Below are 19,772 nucleotides of genomic sequence, written 5' to 3'. Positions count from 1 at the left end.
GAGTTTGTCGGTCGTTTAAACCCGATGGCCGATGAATCCATGACAGACGAGATGGATCATGATGTTGGGCACTTAGCCAAACACTAACGATACATTTTCACTATGAAAGACATATTTTCAACCTGAAATTGAATGACAAATGTCCGTAGGTCAACATCAAACGATAAAAGATGGAATAGAGAATGATCATCTCAACCTGGTGACGACCGAGATAACCTCGCCTCATCTTCTTTACCATTGGACTTCCTCCCACTTCGCTCCCGTTCATCCCCAAGATACCCCCCGTGTTGGTCCTGCTCGACAGCTTGCTGACGCTGCATGGCAGCCTCGCTCAGTTCGGCAAATGTTGACCCACACATGCAGTAATGCTTGCTTGGGGGCGAAGCGAGCATCTCGTCGATATTCGTTCGAGGAGAGGCATCGGCCGTTTGGTCTGGTCGGTCAGTCTCGTTCAATACGATCCCGATCTGGTGGAATCATCCCCCAGATCTCTGACATACATAATACAGCAGTCATGGTTAGCGAGCCTAACAAGATAAACATTACAAGATCACACATCGGGAGCGAGGTGACTTGGGGAAGAGAGAGTCAACCTCAGTAACACTCACAATCTGGCAGATGGAGGGCACTGGCTGTGCAACAGCACTGGATATCAGCACAAAGGTCAAATAGTTTCACCTGCACCTGCTTGTGATAATTCTGACACGAATCAGAGCTTGGAACCCGGAGTAAACGGAAAGATGAGCATGATGGGTATTGGAGAGATTTCGCAAAGGTGGATGAAACCAAAACTTGAGACTGATGTTCGGTGACGAACACAAGCTCAAGAAAACAGAGATTCACTAACAGAAGGCACATTCACTCCCAACCTCACCTGCATCATTCTCAACTCTCCTGGACCTTCTATGGGAGCACCTGTGATCGATTCTCCATTAACAGAGTAAAAGACTTGCAATAGTAAGGCATGGTTGACTCTGATGGGGGTGATAGTACTACTCGTCAACATTTTGCTAAACACATCAATTCTCCTTACTACACATACTGAGCTCTCCAGTACCATCACAACAACAGGTCTAGCCTCACGGAGAAGTGAACGAAGTGAAGTCCGAGTACAACAGACGAGAACGATGCGTCGACTCACCCTTCGTTTGTGGACGGTCGAATTTTATCATGATCAGGCATTCTAGCAATCGCACGTATCTTCAAACCTTCCTCTGAGACCTTTACATTTCCACCAGCTTCAGGTCCTCTCCATAGACTATTCACTTCATGACTTGGAAACCTCTCCCCTGATTTATGCGCCCGACCCACTTGGTACAAAACATGATTCTTGGGAGCTTCTGGCATGTGCGGGGGGTCGTTTGGAGTTCGAGGAGAGATGATTGAATAGGATTGAGAGAGGAGCAGTCGAAGAAGAAAGATGGTGACTTTTGGTGATGGTGATGGAAAGTGGACGGAAAGGAGGAGGACGGAAGAGATCGAGAACTATTTTTTCAGTTATCACTTCATCCTTAGGCATCGTCCTTGTTTCTGAAACAGGGGGGTATGGACCCATACAACGTAAGGAGGAGGCTTCAGGAAATTGAGGAAGACGAGAGGCGATAAAAATGGGAAACTGATCGAGATGTATGATAGCAAAAGATAGGATATGAAAAAGAGGAATGAATGACGACGTCGAACATACCTGATCTGAAGTAACGGAAAAGATCCAACTCCCCAAACCATCCACAAAACCATCTTTCCTCAAATCCAATTGTGAAACATCCCCCGTCGAACTCGGATTAGCATAAACTATCAGACTTCTACTTGTAACCATATCACCTTTTAACCAACCTTGTTTCTCCGTACGTTGACCATTATCACTCATATTACTCTTGACACTCATTATACTTCTAGTATCATCCATTTTAGTCTTTCCTAAATTCAACGTTGGTATATTTTGTATATCATTTGATTGTTGACGATGATATAATCCTGTTAAAGAAGGTGATCCTTCTCCTATTGTTATAGCTGTATCATCTTGTGTATTCGGATCCAAATTGGGTGAAAACGATTCTCCAGATTTTGATCGAGCCATGGCTAAACGATCTGAACGTGCGATGACAATTTCGAAATCAGATTTAAATTCTATATCTTTTGAGAGACTTGAATCTCTTTTGAAATAATTCAAAGAAGAAGAAGAAGTTGGTATTCCTTCGATACGAGCGGTGAGAATGTATGATAATCGACAATGTGTATGTCGATCATGTGTCGCCAAAGTAGCAGGTAAAAGAATAGAAAAAGAAAATGATTGACTTCCTTTTTCTAACCAAATACCTTCTGAATTACCACCTAAAACTTCTACACCACGTTCAAAAATACCATCTTCTTCCCAACCTCTTTTAGGTCCCATATGTAAACGACAAACACTTTGTACACCTACACTAATAGTTTGACAACGACGACGTTCTTTCATAATGACTTCGAGTGTACCGGTAAGGACTGTATCTTCCGTTGGAGGTTCTCTGACGTTTGTTTCGGAAGGATGAAGTTCGAGTTGACGAGGAGGACGAACAAATACAACACCCCTAAAACATCAGCATCACCTCACTATTGAAAAAAAATGTATGGAGATTAAATTGAGACTAACCAAGCTGGAACGTGTATTCTCAAACTACCCCTTCCAGATTGAGGTTGTGGACTACTACTTCTCAAATAAATCGGAGGAGGTACTCTTGGTCTTTCGTCCATATCGGAAGGATTATCACTGGGTGATCTATCTAAAGAGCTTCTTGCATAACTCGGTGGTGCTGGTGAACTTATCCTTCTAAATAAACCAGGTCTATCTCTACTTGCTCCGGGACTAGAATTAGTTCCGAACCTTGCTCCATGCGAGACACTGTGACCGGTTGATGGATCGGGGTTTGATCGTATGCTCGGACTACCAGCACGAGGGTTTCGAAGAGCAAGCATGGCGGTTCTGGCCGATAGAGGTGATTCGCTCTGAGTGTGAGATCTTGGGCTAGATGCATCATCGGAGATGGTAGGGGTGTGAAAGGCGTGAGAAGTGTTGGGATTGGAGACATGTCGTGTGGAGGAAGTGTATATCGGTCGAGATAGACCAGATGGTATTCTACGTATTGTGGGAGATGGGTTAGGACTTGTGATACTGCCATCTGGAGTTGTGGTAGTTCGTGAAAGGGGGGAAGAAGAGGTAGGAGTGGAAGAAGCTGAAGGTAGACGACCTCGAGGTGGTGGATCTGACATGTTATTGCTCTACGTTATGGTGTGGGGTGGATGGGTGGGAACTGGATTACATTTTATATATATCGATGACCCAGAATCTAAGAGTATGTACAGTCGAGTCGAGTCCATCGAGTAGGACGAGTGTTCACATGCTGGTACGCAATGCTTGGAAGTGAACGGTGGAAGTGTGCAAGTGGAATGTCGAAAGGGTCCGCAGTCTAGGGCGACAGGGTTCCGGTGTCCCCGACGTTTCGGGTGCAAGGCAGTGTACGAGTCACTTGTAGTTGAGATCAGTAAGGCCCTGGTTCGAAAAGTATACTAGCTATGCTGGGAGAGTGGGGAGGGGGCCAGGGCGGCGAGAGGTGTACAGGTGAGAGTCACTGGTGAAAGAGAGTGGATAGTCGAGTCGAAGTGAATTGGTGAGAGACCATGTTCAAGGCCAGATGAGCGGAGCCGGTGCCTTAGACACATATCACACGTCATCCAAACCTCCTCACTCTTCTAGTAGTAAGTGCTCGATGGGTATTCAGAGAATCACAGTATACTGCAAGGGTCGAAATAGTCATAGGATCATCACCAGATCAGTGGCCTCGAGACAGAATCTGCACCTTCGCAACACATAGCGATGCATCGATCAGAAGAGACAGCTCCCCTCGGTCACGTGCCAAAAGCAGCGACTTGGGTATAGCGTGCGACGGCTCCTTTTGTGCCATCTCAGTCCGAACCGACGAATGCTACGTGTTGCGCGAGGCTGGGTGAAAGAAGGGAGAGACTAGTACAAGCGAAGAGGCTTGCCCATGCTGGATTTGATCGTGAGAGATCCGACGTTCTGCCACTGAAACCATCAGCGTGATTAAGAAGAGTAGGGAGAGTGAAGACTCGCCTGCTTCTTGAGCAAAGATACCAAAAAGTTGATGGCCAACATGACGTTCTGCATCACTTGATCCTCGTCCATGTTGACATGTCCAATGGCGACACCGAGACAGAGAACCTTTTTCAACTGGAATTTGATCGTGGATCGGACTTCAATGACTTTACGCGCGAGGTCTTCAGAGTGGGACACGGGCGTGGGGAATTTACCGGCTTTGGATAGACCAGGACCGAGAAGACTGCGAATTAGCGACTGAACCTTTTCATCCCACACACCGACCCATCCGACCGTGGCTACAGAATGTAGATTCAAAAAGGGTGTTAAGCACAGAGAAATCCATCGCAACATACCGGGGAATCTGTTTGATCAAAGCTTCAGAAGACAAGAAAGCATCGTACTTCTGAGCCAATTTCTTGACGAGTTTCTTGTTCTTGTTCAGTTTCTTCAGATCGTCAACAGTCATGAACGGCAATTCCTCATCGAGTTGTTTGGCACTATTGTTAATACAGGACTCCCGTAAAACATTTCGATCGACTCACCGATCAACGTCCATGGCATCAGCAAGGATACATAGAGCCATCCTAGGACGGGGAACATGGGGCAGTTTGACGGTACCGGACTATATGTCAGTGGCAATTGCAATTCCTCAAATCACACAGTCCCACTAATCTCTCTTGGTGATCGGCGAGGGTAGGGTAGGGTCACTATGAAAAGAATGAGACACTCACGAAACGCTTGTCCCTCTGGGGGTCATAGTTCTTGAGACCGATCTGGAGTTCGATCGTCTCGACAAAGTTTCTCTTCTTGCCACCTGCTTCTTTGTATGTAGTCTCGCCCGACTGAGCCAGAACGGTTTTAACCGAGTTTCGCACGCTAGAAGTCTGCAGCTTCGACATGATGTAGGGTTTTGTTAGGGAATGAAAGAATGGATGGACAGAGGAAGATGGGAGTGAGCGCAGACAGATTGAAAGTCAGACCGGCGTTACGTCGGAAATTTCGACAGCGGAAATGTGGCATGTGGCGGCTTTCACATTGAACTGCCGTTCAGCCGTTGTGAAGAGAAAAAGACGTCATGGCAATCCTGCGCTATCTTTTTCAATCAAACCTCTGACTATTCTCATACATTCTCTTCTTTGATCACTCCGTTTCACATTCATCGACATCAAGCTACTCTCACTTGTCCCAAGCTACTCGTCTAAAAGCCGTCAACTCGTTCGAAAGCAAGACGAATATTCATTGATCAGTCGTCGATTGGCCGATCCTTCCCAGCTTTCGCTGCACCCTTCTCGGTGATATCGTAATCCAACAGCTGTCAGCTTATCACACCATGCCAAACTCTCATTCCGCTCCTCCTGTCCTCTACACCTTCCCCAACTCTGAACATCTCATGAGTTCTTTGGCCAACTTTATACTCAAAGCTCAATCCGAAGCCATCGCTAAACGTGGTTCATTCACCATAGCCCTCTCCGGTGGTTCACTCCCCGAACATCTCGTTTCTCTGGTGAATCTTCAAGGTGTACATTGGGAGAAATGGCAAATTTTCTTTTCGGATGAACGTCTCGTCCCATTAGATCACCCAGATTCGAATTACGCAGCATGTGCCAAAGCTTTCCTAGACCACGTGCCTATCAACCGCGAACAAATTCATACCATCAACACGGACCTTTTTACCGAGGCAACCATCAAGGATCCCACACGGGAGGATGGGGATGAAGATGAGGCGGTGGAAATTGCAGACGATTATGAGAAACAACTGGTTAGTATATTTGCGGGTGCGAATTCGGCTAGATATCCCACGTTCGATCTGATTTTATTGGGTATGGGACCCGATGGACATACTTGTAGTTTATTCCCTGGACATGAGTTATTGAATGAGTCGAACAGATGGGTTGCGGAAATAGAGGATAGTCCGAAACCCCCCAAGCGAAGGATTACATTTACGTGGGTCCTTCATATACCCCCTTGTCAATGTCTCTCGTATCCCAGAGAGCGCCAATTAGCCCTTTCGTATCGCTTCATACCCCAAAGTCATGCTTGACGCTTCTCAGGCTTCGTCACTGAAATTCCTGCTCAATGTAGGCATTGATTTCCCGACCTTTCGTAGACCACCCGCGGAGATTCAACAAGCATGGACTGACCATCAGCTACCCCGTTCTTAACCACGCCGTTCGATGTGCCTTTGTCGTAAAAGGCGGGGAAAACAAACAAGACACATTAGCGACTATCCTTGATCGACCAGAGGAGGGTCTCCCATGTTCTAGAGTTCGACCAGCATCGTGAGTCATTTCATCCCTTACTCGCCTTCTTTTGCCCCTTTATTTCATTCCTCCCTTCCTCCTCTATTCTATGCCCACTGTCTTCCTCCTTCACTGGATTTTCTTCCCGCATCCCACTCTCACGGTATGACACTCGACTTCCTCTTCTCAGTTCCCAAGATAACTCAAACGAGATTGAAATTGACTTCTCAGTCCCGGCCTCGTATTCTGGTTCGTAAACGAAATAGCCGCCGTAAAGGTCAAATTTCCCAAAACAGCCTACAAATGGCTGGACGACGATAAGCCGGGTAACGACCCCATAGCTTTAGAACGTGAGAAGCTTAAGAAAGAGATGGATGAAGCTGTGAAGGAGGATTGAGGTGTGGTATATCTGTGAAGAACAATCTAGGAGAGATATCAGATTATTTGTGAAGTAATGGCAGAGTGACATTGTGATAGAGATGACCAAAACATGCATATAGAAGTCGTGTTAGACTCCAGGCCCGTAATCCCGTGACAAGTCTTCAACTTGAACGATTGCAGAAGTGTGAGGAGGACTCTACTACTGTCAAATAAGACACGTTGCCGTTATGGAATGAATGCATGAGAACATGCAGCATTCTATGGTTTGGCCTCTTGTCCCCTAGGTCGGGCAACGGGGTCCCAGGCTTGAAGCTTTGGAGGAGTAGTAGAATAAGGTTTGTATGCTGCCCGAGTACCAGTCAAGTTCTCTTTGTATGACTACGTGTCAGCGATTGTCCCCGATGGCTGAGTTTGCAAGTTGCAGAGGGAAAGTTCGATTCCCCCCGTCACATTCACAGAAGGAAGATGTTTGATCTCTTTAAGGATATGGGCTTGATACAATGAAGGAAGGAATTGTCCCAGAGTACCTCAGTAGCTAGTTGAGGTAAGAGAGTAAGAGAAAAAAGGGAAAGTAAAGGTGTTGGGGGAAATAGTAAACGATCAAAAGAGAGATAACCCACTGCAAGCCAAGGAGGTCGACTTTGTTGGACTATAGGATCTTCAGTAGGAGGTAAATGACGTATTCCATGTAACCAAGAATGCCATTCTGGTGTAGCTTGAGAAGCGTTAAAGTCATCTTGAGAATATTCGATCCATCTTCCTCTTCCTGTTGAATTAGCTGTTTATACATTTGTGAGATATCCGGACGAAGTATTTCGTTTAGGAAAGACGGCCCTCCTCGTGGATGATTCCCAGATCAGAACTTTTGAGCACGAACGGACAAGAAATAGATTCATCGCAGTGTGCATAGAATATCAATCAGATAGATAGAAGGCATATAAAGAAACAAGCGGGGGTTAATTGTTGTTAGATGAGATTGTTTGGTAGGAACCGGGGGAATGAATGAGGGAAAAAGACAATATACCCACCTGGAACTTCATCGTGTGGATTCAGATTCTCATAATATTTATTCCCCATAGCATCTTGTCCTACTAATCTTCCGGCTTTGGCGTCCCCGATATATCTTCAACATTAGTCTTTCCCCCTCTGAGTAAATTTCCAACGGATCATATCATCCGATTGAGACTTCAGAGACAAGTAAGAATACGAATAACTCACGTCATATCTCTAAACCATTGTTTGAGTCCTACTTGACGTATATTCTTGATTGTCCTAGCTAATGACATGACTTGTTTGAGCGATGTAGTGTTCGTCTCTCCACTCTGAGCGAGTTCTTCACTCGAGCCAGGCAAGTGAAGTAAGTAGGCGTGCGCGAGAGACCGCAGCGCAAGCCTAACTCTCAGGATCTACCTAATTCGGGGTTGACCGGCGTTCTCGGCTAGCCGCGCGTTTCCTCCAACTGATCTCATCTCCATCGATCCCCATCGACTCATTACTAGTACTACTCCTTCTGTCACTATCATCTACCTCAACAACCCCCTTCTTTGTACAGCCCGATCGGTATTCGTTCTGTTATAAGCAGTGTGTCTCTTGACAGATTTCATACAATCCTCTTCCTTCTTTGTGCCCAACATCGACATTCAGAGAAGATCTGATTATTCCCCCACCATGGGTCTAGTCATCAAGGCTACGTTAAGGGACGAAACTCGTCGACTGGCGTTTGAAAGTAATAAGTTTCCTCTTTTTGCAGACATACAACAGCGAGTGAGTGATATTCTTTCTACCCCGGCATGGGGAGTTGTGTCGTGGAGACGGTCCGACGTGAGATGTCGCCACTTTGCTCCCCTCTCTGTCCACAGATCTTGGCAATCTTTGCAAAGAAGTGATGTGATCTTGCAGATGTGAAAATTCCTCTGACTATTCAGCTTCGAACTAGCTTCAACCTTCCATCCACCGCGCATACATATTGGGTCAATGCCCTTTTCTACCCCAACGACGCGCAAGATGCTAGGATCATGTTCAAGCGACATATATGTGATGCGGCCGAGTGAGTTTCTTTCCATCTCAGTCAATTCAATCTGTCCCCTTTGACTCGTTTTGTATACAACAGGAGAGAGGGATGTGGCGCAAGTCATGTTGGGATTTGGCTGACGACATTTCCCTCCTTCATTGACCTTCCTTTGTCACTCCACTCCCTCAATCGAACAGATACGAAGCTGCACAATCCCCTTTCACCCATGGTCATTTTGCTGCACCTGCTCTCGTCTTCACCGTACTACTCGCCTCTGATCCACGTCTAGAAGCGATTCATCGTTTCCATCGCGCCAATCAAATGATCAAAAGTGTGACCGACCTCGAGACCGAAATCGCAGAACTGAAGGAAAAGCATAGGTCGGCTACTTCACTCTTTGACGCTCTCGTGAAGAGAAAAGAGATGGCCCACGCGGAAGGTGACTCCATGTCTGTATCGTTTTGGTCTACCAGGATTGATGCCAAACGTCAGGCAGTAGAACAGCTCCAGAAGGAACTCGATGCTCGGGTAGAAGAAGCTGCCAAGCTGAAAGACTCGCTTGATGCTACTTCCGGTCCCTTTGAGAAGAGTTTCAAGGCCCATGCGGAGGACGAAAGCAAGGAGGAACAAATGCGATCCTTGCAGACTCTCGAAGAACTTGCAGCTTGGACTGCTGGTAATGAGCAAGATCACGAGACGCTCTTCCCCGCACTGGAATCTCTTTTCCTACCGCAGCCTCAAAGACCTACCCCACAGCGGGGACCATCAGGAAGTCGACTCGAAAACAGCTTCCACAGCCTGCTAAATCGAGTCTCAGACGTCATGCACAACCCAGAAACCGCTCGATCCTTGGTCCCTACCCACGAGATCAAGACAATGCTCGACCATTTCTTGATGAACCTCACCAATCAACTCGCCAACACTTTTGACAACGCCGCGTCACCGCATCACTCCACACAGAGGGATGTTCCCGGCGCTTACGTCTCTTCGTCTCAGCCCAAGGTCGAAGCTCCCGCACAAACGCAGGCACAGACGCAGACAGAAGAAGCCAAGCCGGCCAGTCCCTCGCGCGGTCTCGGTAGAGGTGGATTCAGACACAAGCACATTTCGTGTGATGGTTGTTTGACTGGAATTCGGGGTATGCGATACAAATGCGAAGTGAGCTCGACTGCCTTCTTATTCTTGATCTCTGCTGACAATCAGCAATGTGCCGATTATGACTTGTGTGGATCTTGCTTGCCACTGCTCAGCACATCTGATTTGCACCCTGGCACTCACACCTTCCGTGCCATGTTGCATCACGGACTTGAAGAACGTATCAAACTTCCTTCTCACTTCGACCCATCTGTCAGACACCCAGCAACCTGCGATTTATGCTCGGAAACTATTCGTGGAGTTCGTTGGAAGTGCCTCAGCTGCCCGGATTGGGACTGCTGTGGTGTTTGCGCGGCCACCGTCAACGATACCCATCCTGGTCACTCCTTCGTCAAGATGTATCGCGCCGCTGACTACGTCGATCGTTCCCCCGATATCGCCAAACAAACCTCACACCCCGATATCGTATGTGACGGGTGCGAAAAACAGATCCACGGTCCGAGATACAAATGCATGCACCCATCTTGCCCCGATTATGATTTATGTGAGGCTTGCGAGATATCGGCTATTCCCGTACATCCCACCGATCATCCGATGCTCAAAACCAAGGTTCCTCTCAAGATTGACTTCGACTCGACCCTCAATCAAAATGGGCTTCTGGTACGCGGACCTGGCATCACCACTGGCGGTCCCTATGGTGGACGTCACATCGGGAGGGAAAGAGGAGCGAGATATCTGAGTCTTCAAAGGAGGGCACCTTATCACCATGCTGGCTTGGTTCGTGAACAAGTCGTCTCGCCCACCAAAACGAGCGAAGACGAGCGTCCCATTCCTGGCAGTTATGTGTTCAAGAACGTCCTTGAGGAAAGTCCTGCGCCGAAGACACTGGCAGAACCGATTATCCCCGACAACGTAACTCCTCCAGTGGTCGCTTTGTCTGCAGACGTCCCCGTCAATGAACTCCGCATCCTGGCCGATGCGCTCCCAGAGTCATCGATCAAGCGTATGATGGAGCTCATGGGTGATAAAGAGTCCACCCAGGATGTCCCGGTGAACGAACTCCGGATGTCTGCCGATGCTCTTCCTGAATCTTCGCTCCAAGGCAAGATGGAGCAGCTAAAAGTCAAAGATTCCAATGAAAAGGCACCCATAAACGAGCTTCGACTCGACGCCGATCTGCTTCCTCGGCCAGCTACTACTGCCCCCGAACACGAGGACGTCCCAATGTCAGAAGCGTCTGCCGGGAAGTCTGCACAGGACGCCACTATTCACGAAAAACCCAGTCCGCAAGACATCTTCGCATGGGCTCGACACGTGACGATTCCTTTTGGCTGCGTGCTGCCTGCAGGTGCGGAATTCACCAAGACCTGGACGGTCAAACATTTTGCTTCTGGGAAAGATTACGACTTTAAGAAGGTCATGCTGCGATATGACTCGTCTGTCGATCTTGGCGTCATGGCACCTGTGACTTTCGATGTGTGCGATGTCAAAGAAGGACAAGAGACGGAGATCAAGGTTGAGGGATTGCGAGTGCCTCAGAAAGCAGGTGAGGAAATTGAAGTGGAATGGAGAATTGTCGATGAGCGCGGAGTTGTGTATGGACAGCCTTTACGATTGCGGTGAGTTGATTTCGCCATTTTACTCATTCTCTAGGGCATATGGTTGATGAATAGGTTCAACGTCGAAGCTGTCAAGGCAGACCCAGACTCGATGAGCTCGTCAGCTGTCATTATGCCCTCCAACAATGGCGACAACGCTATTCCCCCTCCTGGACCATTCCAACCTATGAATTGTCAGATGCCGGTAAACCCCCGAATCGGGTCGATCACGATACCCGTTCAAGCTCCTCTCATGGCGGCTGATGTAGGATCCGAACTGGAATCTTCTGGTCACGGGGATATCTTCGATGATGCCATTTCTCTCATTTCAGCTTCTGATTCTTCGTTGTCGAACGCATCGTTCCTGGACTTGGCTCCGACGGAAATCACGGAAAGTGTAAATGAATTTGAAGACGACGATTTCGCCGATGATTTTGACATGGACGAATTTGATTTTATGGATGAAGGAGATGATGAGTTGTACAGCGGATAGAGGGGCTCTTGAGGAGTGGAGCGGTCTAAAGGTTATCAAGTGTGTCGTGTCGAATCGTTGGTTGTTTGTCAATGAAAGGAAGGTGCGAAGTGCATTAGTATTGATTTTTCCCTGAGTGTTTTATCAGAGTATCCTGTCTGTCGGATATACATGGTCCGTGGTACGTTTTGTAGTCATGAGGATGAGGAAGAGAAAAGTGGGTTGTACACAAGGTATCATATGCATCTTTACATGCGACCACAGACTGGATTTTTGAGCCAATTTCACGCGGGTTGACTTTTGACGCGTTACTCTCCTTGACTCTAACTTTGAATTTCTTCCCATCCATCCCTCACCTACTTACTCTCGTCGAGTCAATGTTGAAACATTTAGGTAAAGCTACTACCCCAGGTCAACAATATCATTCTCGTCATTCTTCACAACCATCCGAACATTCTTATACCACCTACACTTCCACTCCACCGACCGTCAAAACCAATGAAGATGATCACAACGATCGATCCAAAAACAATTCTTCCTCCCCCTCCTCCCCCTTCCCCTCTGCTTCTTCCTCTTCCTCCTCTTATACCTCTTTTGATGAAAAGGACAGAAGAGACAAAGAGGAAGAATCCACAGAGGAGATTATATGGTATGAAAAAACTGTGATTTGGTCAAGATGTTCGAAAGTCGTCAAAACTTTGACTTTCGAACATGAAGTAGAGGATGTCACATGGGCTGGTTTCACTTGGTTTGGTTCTACAAGTGAATCTTTCATTGAAACAAGTCCGAAAGATCAAAATCAGTTTGATGGATTGAAGGGAGGGGAGAGGAATGATATTCGACAGAATGTTCACCCTCTTCCAGGAAATGTTGAGGCTGCCCACCACGCTGGGAGTTCCGGGGAGACGGTAGGAAACGATTTACCTTCCCATCCTGCCGGAGGTTCTAAGGACACGACTAGAAACATAAATGCCACTCAACATTCAGAAAAGTTCAAAGATCCAACAGGAATCCTTGACCCGAATGGTCGTGCTGAAATGTTCGGACCGTTCTATGAAAGTCGAGCAGGGAAATGGGGATCACCACATATATCTTCGTACGATGGACAAGACTCAAGAGGAAGTAGTGCAGGATTCTCAGGAGGAAAGAAGGAAGGAACGGATGGAGGATGGGGTCAGCTGAGGAAGGGTAGGAGTTTGGTCGTTTTGCTTCAAAGTAAAGGATACGTTTATTGGTCCAATGGAGAAAATGTGGTTTTCCATATTCCGTTCTTGGTGGATAAAGCTTGGTCAATATCTTTCGTTCCTACTTCCACCACGCAAACTTCAACTCTTCCTGACAATTTTGAACGACCTTCTACATTCCCTCAAAACTCTCAACCTCAACAACCATCATTCGCTTTCAACTATCAACAGCCTTCGTCATTTCCCCCCAACCCTCGGGATCATCCGGGACTTGGCCAGGATGAGATTCCTAAATCACGACAAGGTGGTGGTCTTCTCGTTCAAAGAGTATTGGAACGAAGAGAAATGACAACTCGTTCTTCTAGTTTATTAACCGGAATGACTTCACTCTCCTCCGCATTAGACGATTTAGAACAAGATCTCGACGAATTACCTTCTCTACCTAGATTATATACCCTATCTTCACCATTTGAAGAATTCCAACCTATTTCTCAATCCCGAGTTCAAGGTGGATATCCTTATCCTTCCAAAGAAGCTAAATGCACTAGTACCCCAATGGAAATAGGTCCTGAACTTACCGTTCTTGAGGTATTTCAAGATTATCCTTTAATTTTATCACATGATAGAACAAAAAGTGAATTGGTTCTTTTTCGAAGAGTCTATGTATCTCCTTCCTCACCTGTCTCGTCTTCTCCGAGTAATGACCTTGTCCCTGCTGAAGGACGTGTATTACCTCCAATCGACACGTCAATGCCATATCAAGAAACTACGATCGGCCGAAAACCAAGAACTTCTTTACATCGTCATCAAGGTTCTTTAGGACAAGAAAGACATATCTCAAGTGCAGATCCTCTCGATAGGACACAAAGGCGTGCTCCTAGGATGTCAAGAGGTGCCGGTGGACCATTAGAAGAGAATAAGATAGGGACGATACAACCTCAACCTTCAGAACTTCAAGCTACTCTGGACCCTCAACCTTTTGCCAGTAGTTCAGTCATCTCGGGTACTGGCGTAGGGATGAGTACAGGATCTGGGTTTGCGAATGTTTCAGGTTTTGTGGGACCCGGATCGGGGTTCGTACCTCCTGGAAGTGGAGTGGGAAGGAATAAAAAGTCTCGATCTTCTGTAGGAGTAGTCATGGGAGGAGGGAAGGAAGATAGGAGAATGTCAGGAGGATCTACAATGAGATTGGAAAGTGAAGTGAGAGTAACAGAGAGAAGGTTGAAAATGGGAGGATGGGGAGATTTGAGGGAAACCACTATGATGATGGGTTTAGAAAGGGGTAGAGAGAGAAGGAGTGCGTGGGTTTTGGATAGACTGTGGGCATATAAGTTACCAAAGTGGGTCGAGTTTCTTTCTTGACTGTCTGATCATTGTGCCAACTCCTTCATTTTTACCATTCCGTTGTCCTTCCTCTGTCACAAGTACTAACTCTGAACGCGATGCTATGTATCTCTTCTTTCACCTCTTGTTTCTTTGCTTGAGAGTTTGGTCTCACCTTATTTCAGTTGTCCGGCCCCTGGCTGATTATCAGCAACATCGACCCTAACACGATTGAAGCTTTCATCTCCGATGACATCTCTCCATCCTCTCTAAATCTGAACATTCTTTTCTCTGCCCAATTACACATATTCGAAATCCGACTTCACACCACCCCTTATCCCCATTACGGTGTTACCCTCTCTCGTTCTCTCTCATCCACATCAGCCATCCCGATCATCTCCACACGTCCAAACATCCATGACACTATCTATCTCACTCCTCAAGGTTCTCTAAATCTTATTGGTAGTTGTGGACGTCTCATGTCTCTCAGTCTCCCTCCAGATTCACAACAAGGATCAGACGAAGCAGTCCGTCAATTAGCTTCGAGTTTCAGTATGATGACTGACCTTCACGCACCTCATTCAATCGAAAGGAAAGTAATCAAACTTGTTGATCCTGTCAAATCATCGTTCACAGCTATTTTCGACGATGAAGAACGAATCAGATTTTCAGCTCATTACGTCTTCCCTAATGGTCTAGTGGGAAGATGTATGACTGCTTTATCCGATTTATTAACAGAAGAAGCTTTCTTTATATTTCATCAAGAATTCATGCGAACCGACTATACAGATCCCGCCGAACTTATTTCGACAGAATGGACAAAGTTTACCATTATCTTACGACATTGTCTTAAGATTCCAATATATAGGGCAGAAGGGACATTTGGAAAGTTATGTGAACAAGCTAGGAAATCGTCAGATCCAACTATTCGTAGATTGGCAAGAGCCGCACGGACTAAAGTGAACATGATTCCAGGGAGGAAGGAAGTTTTATCCATCGAGAAAGAGATGGGAGGGGTTATTATGGCTTTGCATTTAGTAGGACAGGATAGTAGATTATCAAGTATGAGGGAAAGGGAGTTGGTAGATGTTGCAGAGGTAATAGTGTGTTTGAGCAGTGCGGCAGGGAGAAAAGATTGGATGGATTATTGGTTAAGGTTGATACCTAGTGCTATCAAATCTGTCGTTTCTCCTGGTGAGTACAGTCACTGGTTTTTCCCCTGCTCCGTCGACTTGCTCTTGCCGTCTGGCACTAGTCTTTCATTACCAACTCTCACATTCAATCCATATGCCCTGCTCTCACAATCACAATTGCCTTGTTGCTCCCCTGACCCCCCTCCTCTTCAATAATGCTATCGGCTCTCGCTCAGGATTGACCGAATTTGATTGAGCTCTCTGACAACTGACAAATCACTTCCTCCCGCTCCCCCTCATGGGATAAGTTAGAAGCTGATATCAGTCGATCACCCATGCAATACAAGCCTTCTTGATAAATTCTCCGAACCCCCAGACATCCTCACTCACCTTCTTCATCGTCTCACACATCCCGTCAAACCCTTTCCCAGTCCGACGTCCCTCGCTTCCCCTTCCGCCACAGAAGCCTCCTCGTCATCCTCTTGTTGTCATCAGACCTCTATTGTATGTCAGGTATATGACGCTCTCGCCGTATCACCCGGAATAGACGTTCTGACAAGAGCATCACGAATGGTCACTCTCATGGTTCGTCTTGGGTTGGGACATGAGTGGATACATGATCTCCCAGCTGGTGTGGCTATGCCTATTTATGAGACGATGAGGGTTTGTCAGACGTATCCTGATAATCAATGGGGACCGGAAGTTTGTCGGTTTGTGGGACGGAATGATCTGGGTGTGCAGAGAGGTGGGACGGCTCCGATGGGGACTGTGGTTGCTGAGGTAGGTCATTACCACGTTCCTTCGACTTCCGTTCATCACTTTCATCAACTCCTTTACGCATTGTCAGATCAGAAGTATCTCTTCCGCCTCTCAATTTGATCCTATCTAACGCCGCTCGTTTGTTCATGGCTTGAGTACATCTCTGTATGAAACCTCACTGATCACAGCCACTCGAAGGGGAGCGACCAACAGTGGCAGACCTCAAAATCGGAACGGGTGACCAAAAACATCATCACGCCCTTCCCCACGTCCGCTTCGGCTCTGACAAACGTTTGCAAGAAGTAGAGAGAATCATGCAGACTTCCAGAATGCGAACAATCATCGTACACACTCGTCCTGGAGCCAGTGAACAGGAAATCATACATCATCATCAATCGACCGTCAACGCGATCACCAATCGAACTCTTTCCATCACCGTAGGTCAAGGTATATTCGAATATGGAACACGTCGAACGACCCTCACTGATGTGTGGGACATACCCCTGATCGAACTATCCGTAAAAATTGTCCCTGGAAACCACACCATGAAACCACCTATCTTACCTGAAAATGCTGAATGGCCGAGCTTCCATTCTGGTGTATCGGCCGCATTGTCGATCTCTCCCGATAGCAAAGGTATCGATTCGAGTTGGATAGTTTTCAATCGACCTGCTACGTTGACCATGGGCCACGGTGGCTTTCTCCTCGGTCTCGGCTTAACAGGACATCTACGCAAACTCATGACTTATCACGCTTTCCCTTATCTAGAACCAAGAAATGATTTCATCTCCGTTGGTCTTCTATTGGGTCTGGCATGTTCGTACGTTGGTACAGAGGATGTACTTCTTACCAAAGTACTCTCTCTCCATACCCACGCACTCTTACCTCTCGGATCGATGGAACTCAACGCTTCCCCTCTCATCCAGTCTTCCGCTCTGGTAGGGTTGGGATTGTTATACGTTGGTAGCAAAAATTTGCGTATGGCGGAAGTTGCGTTATTTGAGATTGGTAGGAAAACAATGGTCGGTGTTGATAATTTTGCCGATTATGCCGAGGCGTATTCGTTCTCTGCCGCCATGGCATTTGGACTTATCATGTTAGGTCGAGGAGGTTCCATAACTTCCGAAGCGGATCGACGGATATTATCTCAACTTCGAAGATGTATCTACGGTGATGCTCCTTCTCTCGAAAGATCTCGTACCAAGTCTCACGTCGGAACGATTGATCCGACTTTGACTTCTTCTGGTGCTACGTTAGCTTTAGGATTCATGTATCTCAAAACCAACAGACGAGATATCGCCGACATGCTTACTATCCCTCAAACGGATTTCGAATTAGAAGCTGTTCGACCTGAACTATTACTTCTTCGTACCTTATCTCGAGCTTTGATAATGTGGGAAGAAGTATCTCCTTCGAAAAAATGGATAGAAGATCAACTTCCCATTTTCATACAATCGGAACATAAAGGTCATCGACGATCTAGTCAAATGGAACTTTCACACGAATTGGCATATATCCATATAATATCCGGAGCATGTTTCGCGATTGGTCTTAAATACGCCGGAACAGCAGCAGAATTAGCACATACAAACCTGATATTCTTCTGTTCCATCTTGAACAAAGCCGCTACAGGATCTTCAATGACATACGAAGGACGTATTCGTCGACATGCCGCTCGACAAGGATTAAACGTTGTAACTATCGCTTTAGCCGTTGTAATGTCAGGTACTGGTGAACTTAGCGTTTTACGTCGATTAAGATTAGCACATGGACAAGAAGGTGCAGGTGTAACATATGGTACACATATGGCAATGCACATGGCATGTGGATTATTATTCTTAGGTCGAGGTCATTATACATTAGGAAATTCAAATCTTTCTATTGCCATCATGGCTATTTCTTTCTTTCCAAGATTCGAACCTACTCCAAGTGATAATCGATCTTATCCTCAAGCATTCAGACATTTATGGGCATTAGCAGTTGAACCAAGATGTTTATTAGCAAGAGATGTTGATACGGGTGAAACTGTTTATCTTTTGGTCAAAGTCCTGTTGAAAGATGAGAATGGAAAAACTACAAGACAACAAAATTTAATATCACCAACTTTGATCGCTCCTTTTGAATCTTTGATCAATATAGAAGTTGATTCACCTAGATATTGGCCTATCAAATATGATTTATCACCTTTTTCTTCAGATCGAACATCTTTGGTCAAAACGAAAACAGTATTCGTTAAACGTAAAACGGGTTATTTGGATTATAATACAGATCCAAAAGGTCATCGAAGTATTTTCGTAAGAGCTGGAAGTATGACTGGTATAGATATGCATTGGGATCTTATATCCCCTGCTTCACCACCTTCACCTGGATCAGAAGAAGTTTTGGATTTGGTCAAAGCACATTTAGGTGATTCTGCTTTGGTGGGATTATCTCGACATTTTTCAAAATCTTTCGATTCAACATCTTCAAAATCTCCCAATTCATCAGGTTCAAAGACTCCCGTTTCATCTTCTCGACAATTCGAGATAAATCCCACAGCGGCGTTTTCCGTAGAACATCGAACTATACCATCTCGAATGAAAGTCGAGGGTGTTGAAGATGCAATAGTAGAGAAAGGAGAGAATGAAAGTAGTATCGACGAAAGTATTCGAACACTTCTTATCGAATGTATCGCCTTGGATAAACTCATCTTACTTCCTCTTTATCTCGATTTAGTTTTATATCAATATAAAAATGATCTTCAAGTGGAAAGATATCGACAATTAACTTTATTGTCTACATTCTTATCTTCAAAGATATACGATTCTCATTATCTTCCTCCGACTTTAACTCCAGGTGAAAAAAGACCACCTTGGATCCGACTTTCACTCATCTCAACCCTACGTAGACGTCTGAAAGAGCAGGTCAAATTCGATCCGTTGATCCTTGGACATTATTATTATCGTTGGAAATGGCCCAACTCTGTTCTACCTCAATCAATCACATCACAGTCACAATCACATGACACACATTTTTCATCCTCTGCGACATCCATGGATCGTTCACAATTCAACATACGTCGAGAGGAGGAGAGAGTGGAAAAGGATGACAACGATGATGAAATGAAAAGTACAAATTTGGCAATGTATCTAGTCTCTCATGATGTTCCTTCTCTCACCCTTTTACAAGCTTTGAAAGATAAAGTTGGACAAGCGATAAGTTCAGATGAAGAGATAGGAGTGATTTGGCTTAAAGTGAGGGATGTAGCTATGAGTTATTCCGATATGTTGGAAAGAGAAGTAATGGATCATGTGTCAGAAATGGAAGTTGGGAAAGGTAGAAGGTTATGGAATGCTGCGAGTGCAATGATGGCTATTAGTATGTGGACTAAAGGTGAAGTATCGAATGGTTGACGAGTAGAGTACGGACGTCATTTCATGAGTTAATGCATTTCTTAATCAGTTGATAAGTCGACCTTTGACTTTTGGTTCTGTAAACTCACGA

The 19,772-nt window shown here is 45.9% G+C and overlaps 6 protein-coding genes across 6 annotated transcripts; 3 read left to right on the top strand and 3 right to left on the bottom strand.

The window, feature by feature from the left end:
- Positions 1-191: 191 nt before the first annotated feature.
- On the bottom strand, positions 192-2,730 carry TREMEDRAFT_69764 (uncharacterized protein; the record flags this gene model as incomplete). Its single annotated transcript, XM_007006857.1, has 6 exons — positions 192-433; positions 609-645; positions 848-992; positions 1,142-1,485; positions 1,685-2,567; positions 2,630-2,730. The coding sequence occupies 6 exons, from the start codon at positions 2,728-2,730 to the stop codon at positions 192-194; spliced, it is 1,752 nt and encodes a 583-aa protein (XP_007006919.1).
- A 1,091-nt stretch (positions 2,731-3,821) lies between these two features.
- TREMEDRAFT_45285 (uncharacterized protein) lies at positions 3,822-5,031 on the bottom strand. The gene is made up of 5 exons (XM_007006676.1): positions 4,825-5,031; positions 4,636-4,715; positions 4,447-4,590; positions 4,109-4,334; positions 3,822-4,060 (listed from the first exon to the last, which is right to left on the bottom strand). The coding sequence occupies exons 1-5, from the start codon at positions 4,990-4,992 to the stop codon at positions 3,998-4,000; spliced, it is 681 nt and encodes a 226-aa protein (XP_007006738.1). The 5' UTR covers positions 4,993-5,031; the 3' UTR covers positions 3,822-3,997.
- Positions 5,032-5,204: 173 nt separating this feature from the next.
- Positions 5,205-6,845, top strand: TREMEDRAFT_40439 (uncharacterized protein). The gene is made up of 3 exons (XM_007006659.1): positions 5,205-6,037; positions 6,241-6,372; positions 6,565-6,845. Exons 1-3 carry the CDS (start codon positions 5,424-5,426, stop codon positions 6,728-6,730), a joined length of 912 nt encoding a protein of 303 aa, XP_007006721.1. The 5' UTR covers positions 5,205-5,423; the 3' UTR covers positions 6,731-6,845.
- On the bottom strand, positions 6,806-8,006 carry TREMEDRAFT_40436 (uncharacterized protein). Its single transcript, XM_007006658.1, has 4 exons — positions 7,933-8,006; positions 7,743-7,837; positions 7,335-7,480; positions 6,806-7,092 (listed from the first exon to the last, which is right to left on the bottom strand). Exons 1-4 carry the CDS (start codon positions 7,998-8,000, stop codon positions 6,973-6,975), a joined length of 429 nt encoding a protein of 142 aa, XP_007006720.1. The 5' UTR covers positions 8,001-8,006; the 3' UTR covers positions 6,806-6,972.
- Positions 8,007-8,382: 376 nt separating this feature from the next.
- Positions 8,383-11,443, top strand: TREMEDRAFT_33615 (uncharacterized protein; the record flags this gene model as incomplete). The annotated part of the gene is made up of 5 exons (XM_007006601.1): positions 8,383-8,478; positions 8,640-8,761; positions 8,923-9,883; positions 9,929-10,732; positions 10,862-11,443. 5 exons carry the CDS (start codon positions 8,383-8,385, stop codon positions 11,441-11,443), a joined length of 2,565 nt encoding a protein of 854 aa, XP_007006663.1.
- Positions 11,326-19,681, top strand: TREMEDRAFT_72199 (uncharacterized protein; the record flags this gene model as incomplete). Its single annotated transcript, XM_007006856.1, has 9 exons — positions 11,326-11,439; positions 11,494-12,107; positions 12,496-14,059; positions 14,126-14,371; positions 14,782-14,841; positions 14,899-15,591; positions 15,856-16,263; positions 16,503-18,776; positions 18,828-19,681. The coding sequence occupies exons 2-9, from the start codon at positions 12,087-12,089 to the stop codon at positions 19,679-19,681; spliced, it is 6,120 nt and encodes a 2,039-aa protein (XP_007006918.1). The 5' UTR covers positions 11,326-11,439; positions 11,494-12,086.
- Between the last annotated feature and the right edge of the window lie 91 nt (positions 19,682-19,772).

This window comes from Tremella mesenterica (assembly GCF_000271645.1).
Source record: "Tremella mesenterica DSM 1558 unplaced genomic scaffold TREMEscaffold_11, whole genome shotgun sequence".
Classification (NCBI taxonomy): Eukaryota; Fungi; Basidiomycota; class Tremellomycetes; order Tremellales; family Tremellaceae; genus Tremella; species Tremella mesenterica.
Note: the sequence above shows the minus strand (reverse complement) of the source record. Positions and strands in the feature narration are given on the sequence as shown.

Bases quoted from the DNA above. Each gene is read 5' to 3' on its own strand.
- TREMEDRAFT_40436 (XM_007006658.1), bottom strand. From the start codon at position 8,000: ATGTCATTAGCTAGGACAATCAAGAATATACGTCAAGTAGGACTCAAA. The intron at 7,838-7,932 runs GTGAGTTATTCG...CTAATGTTGAAG, and splicing joins CAATGGTTTAGAGATATGAC to ATATATCGGGGACGCCAAAG. The intron at 7,093-7,334 runs GTGGGTTATCTC...GCTGACACGTAG, and splicing joins GTCGACCTCCTTGGCTTGCA to TCATACAAAGAGAACTTGAC.
- TREMEDRAFT_40439 (XM_007006659.1), top strand. From the start codon at position 5,424: ATGCCAAACTCTCATTCCGCTCCTCCTGTCCTCTACACCTTCCCCAAC. The intron at 6,038-6,240 runs GTGGGTCCTTCA...ACTGACCATCAG, and splicing joins AAGCGAAGGATTACATTTAC to CTACCCCGTTCTTAACCACG. The intron at 6,373-6,564 runs GTGAGTCATTTC...TTGACTTCTCAG, and splicing joins TCTAGAGTTCGACCAGCATC to TCCCGGCCTCGTATTCTGGT.
- TREMEDRAFT_45285 (XM_007006676.1), bottom strand. From the start codon at position 4,992: ATGTCGAAGCTGCAGACTTCTAGCGTGCGAAACTCGGTTAAAACCGTT. The intron at 4,335-4,446 runs GTATGTTGCGAT...GCTAATTCGCAG, and splicing joins TTGATCAAACAGATTCCCCG to TCTTCTCGGTCCTGGTCTAT. The intron at 4,061-4,108 runs GCGAGTCTTCAC...TGATGGTTTCAG, and splicing joins TATCTTTGCTCAAGAAGCAG to TGGCAGAACGTCGGATCTCT.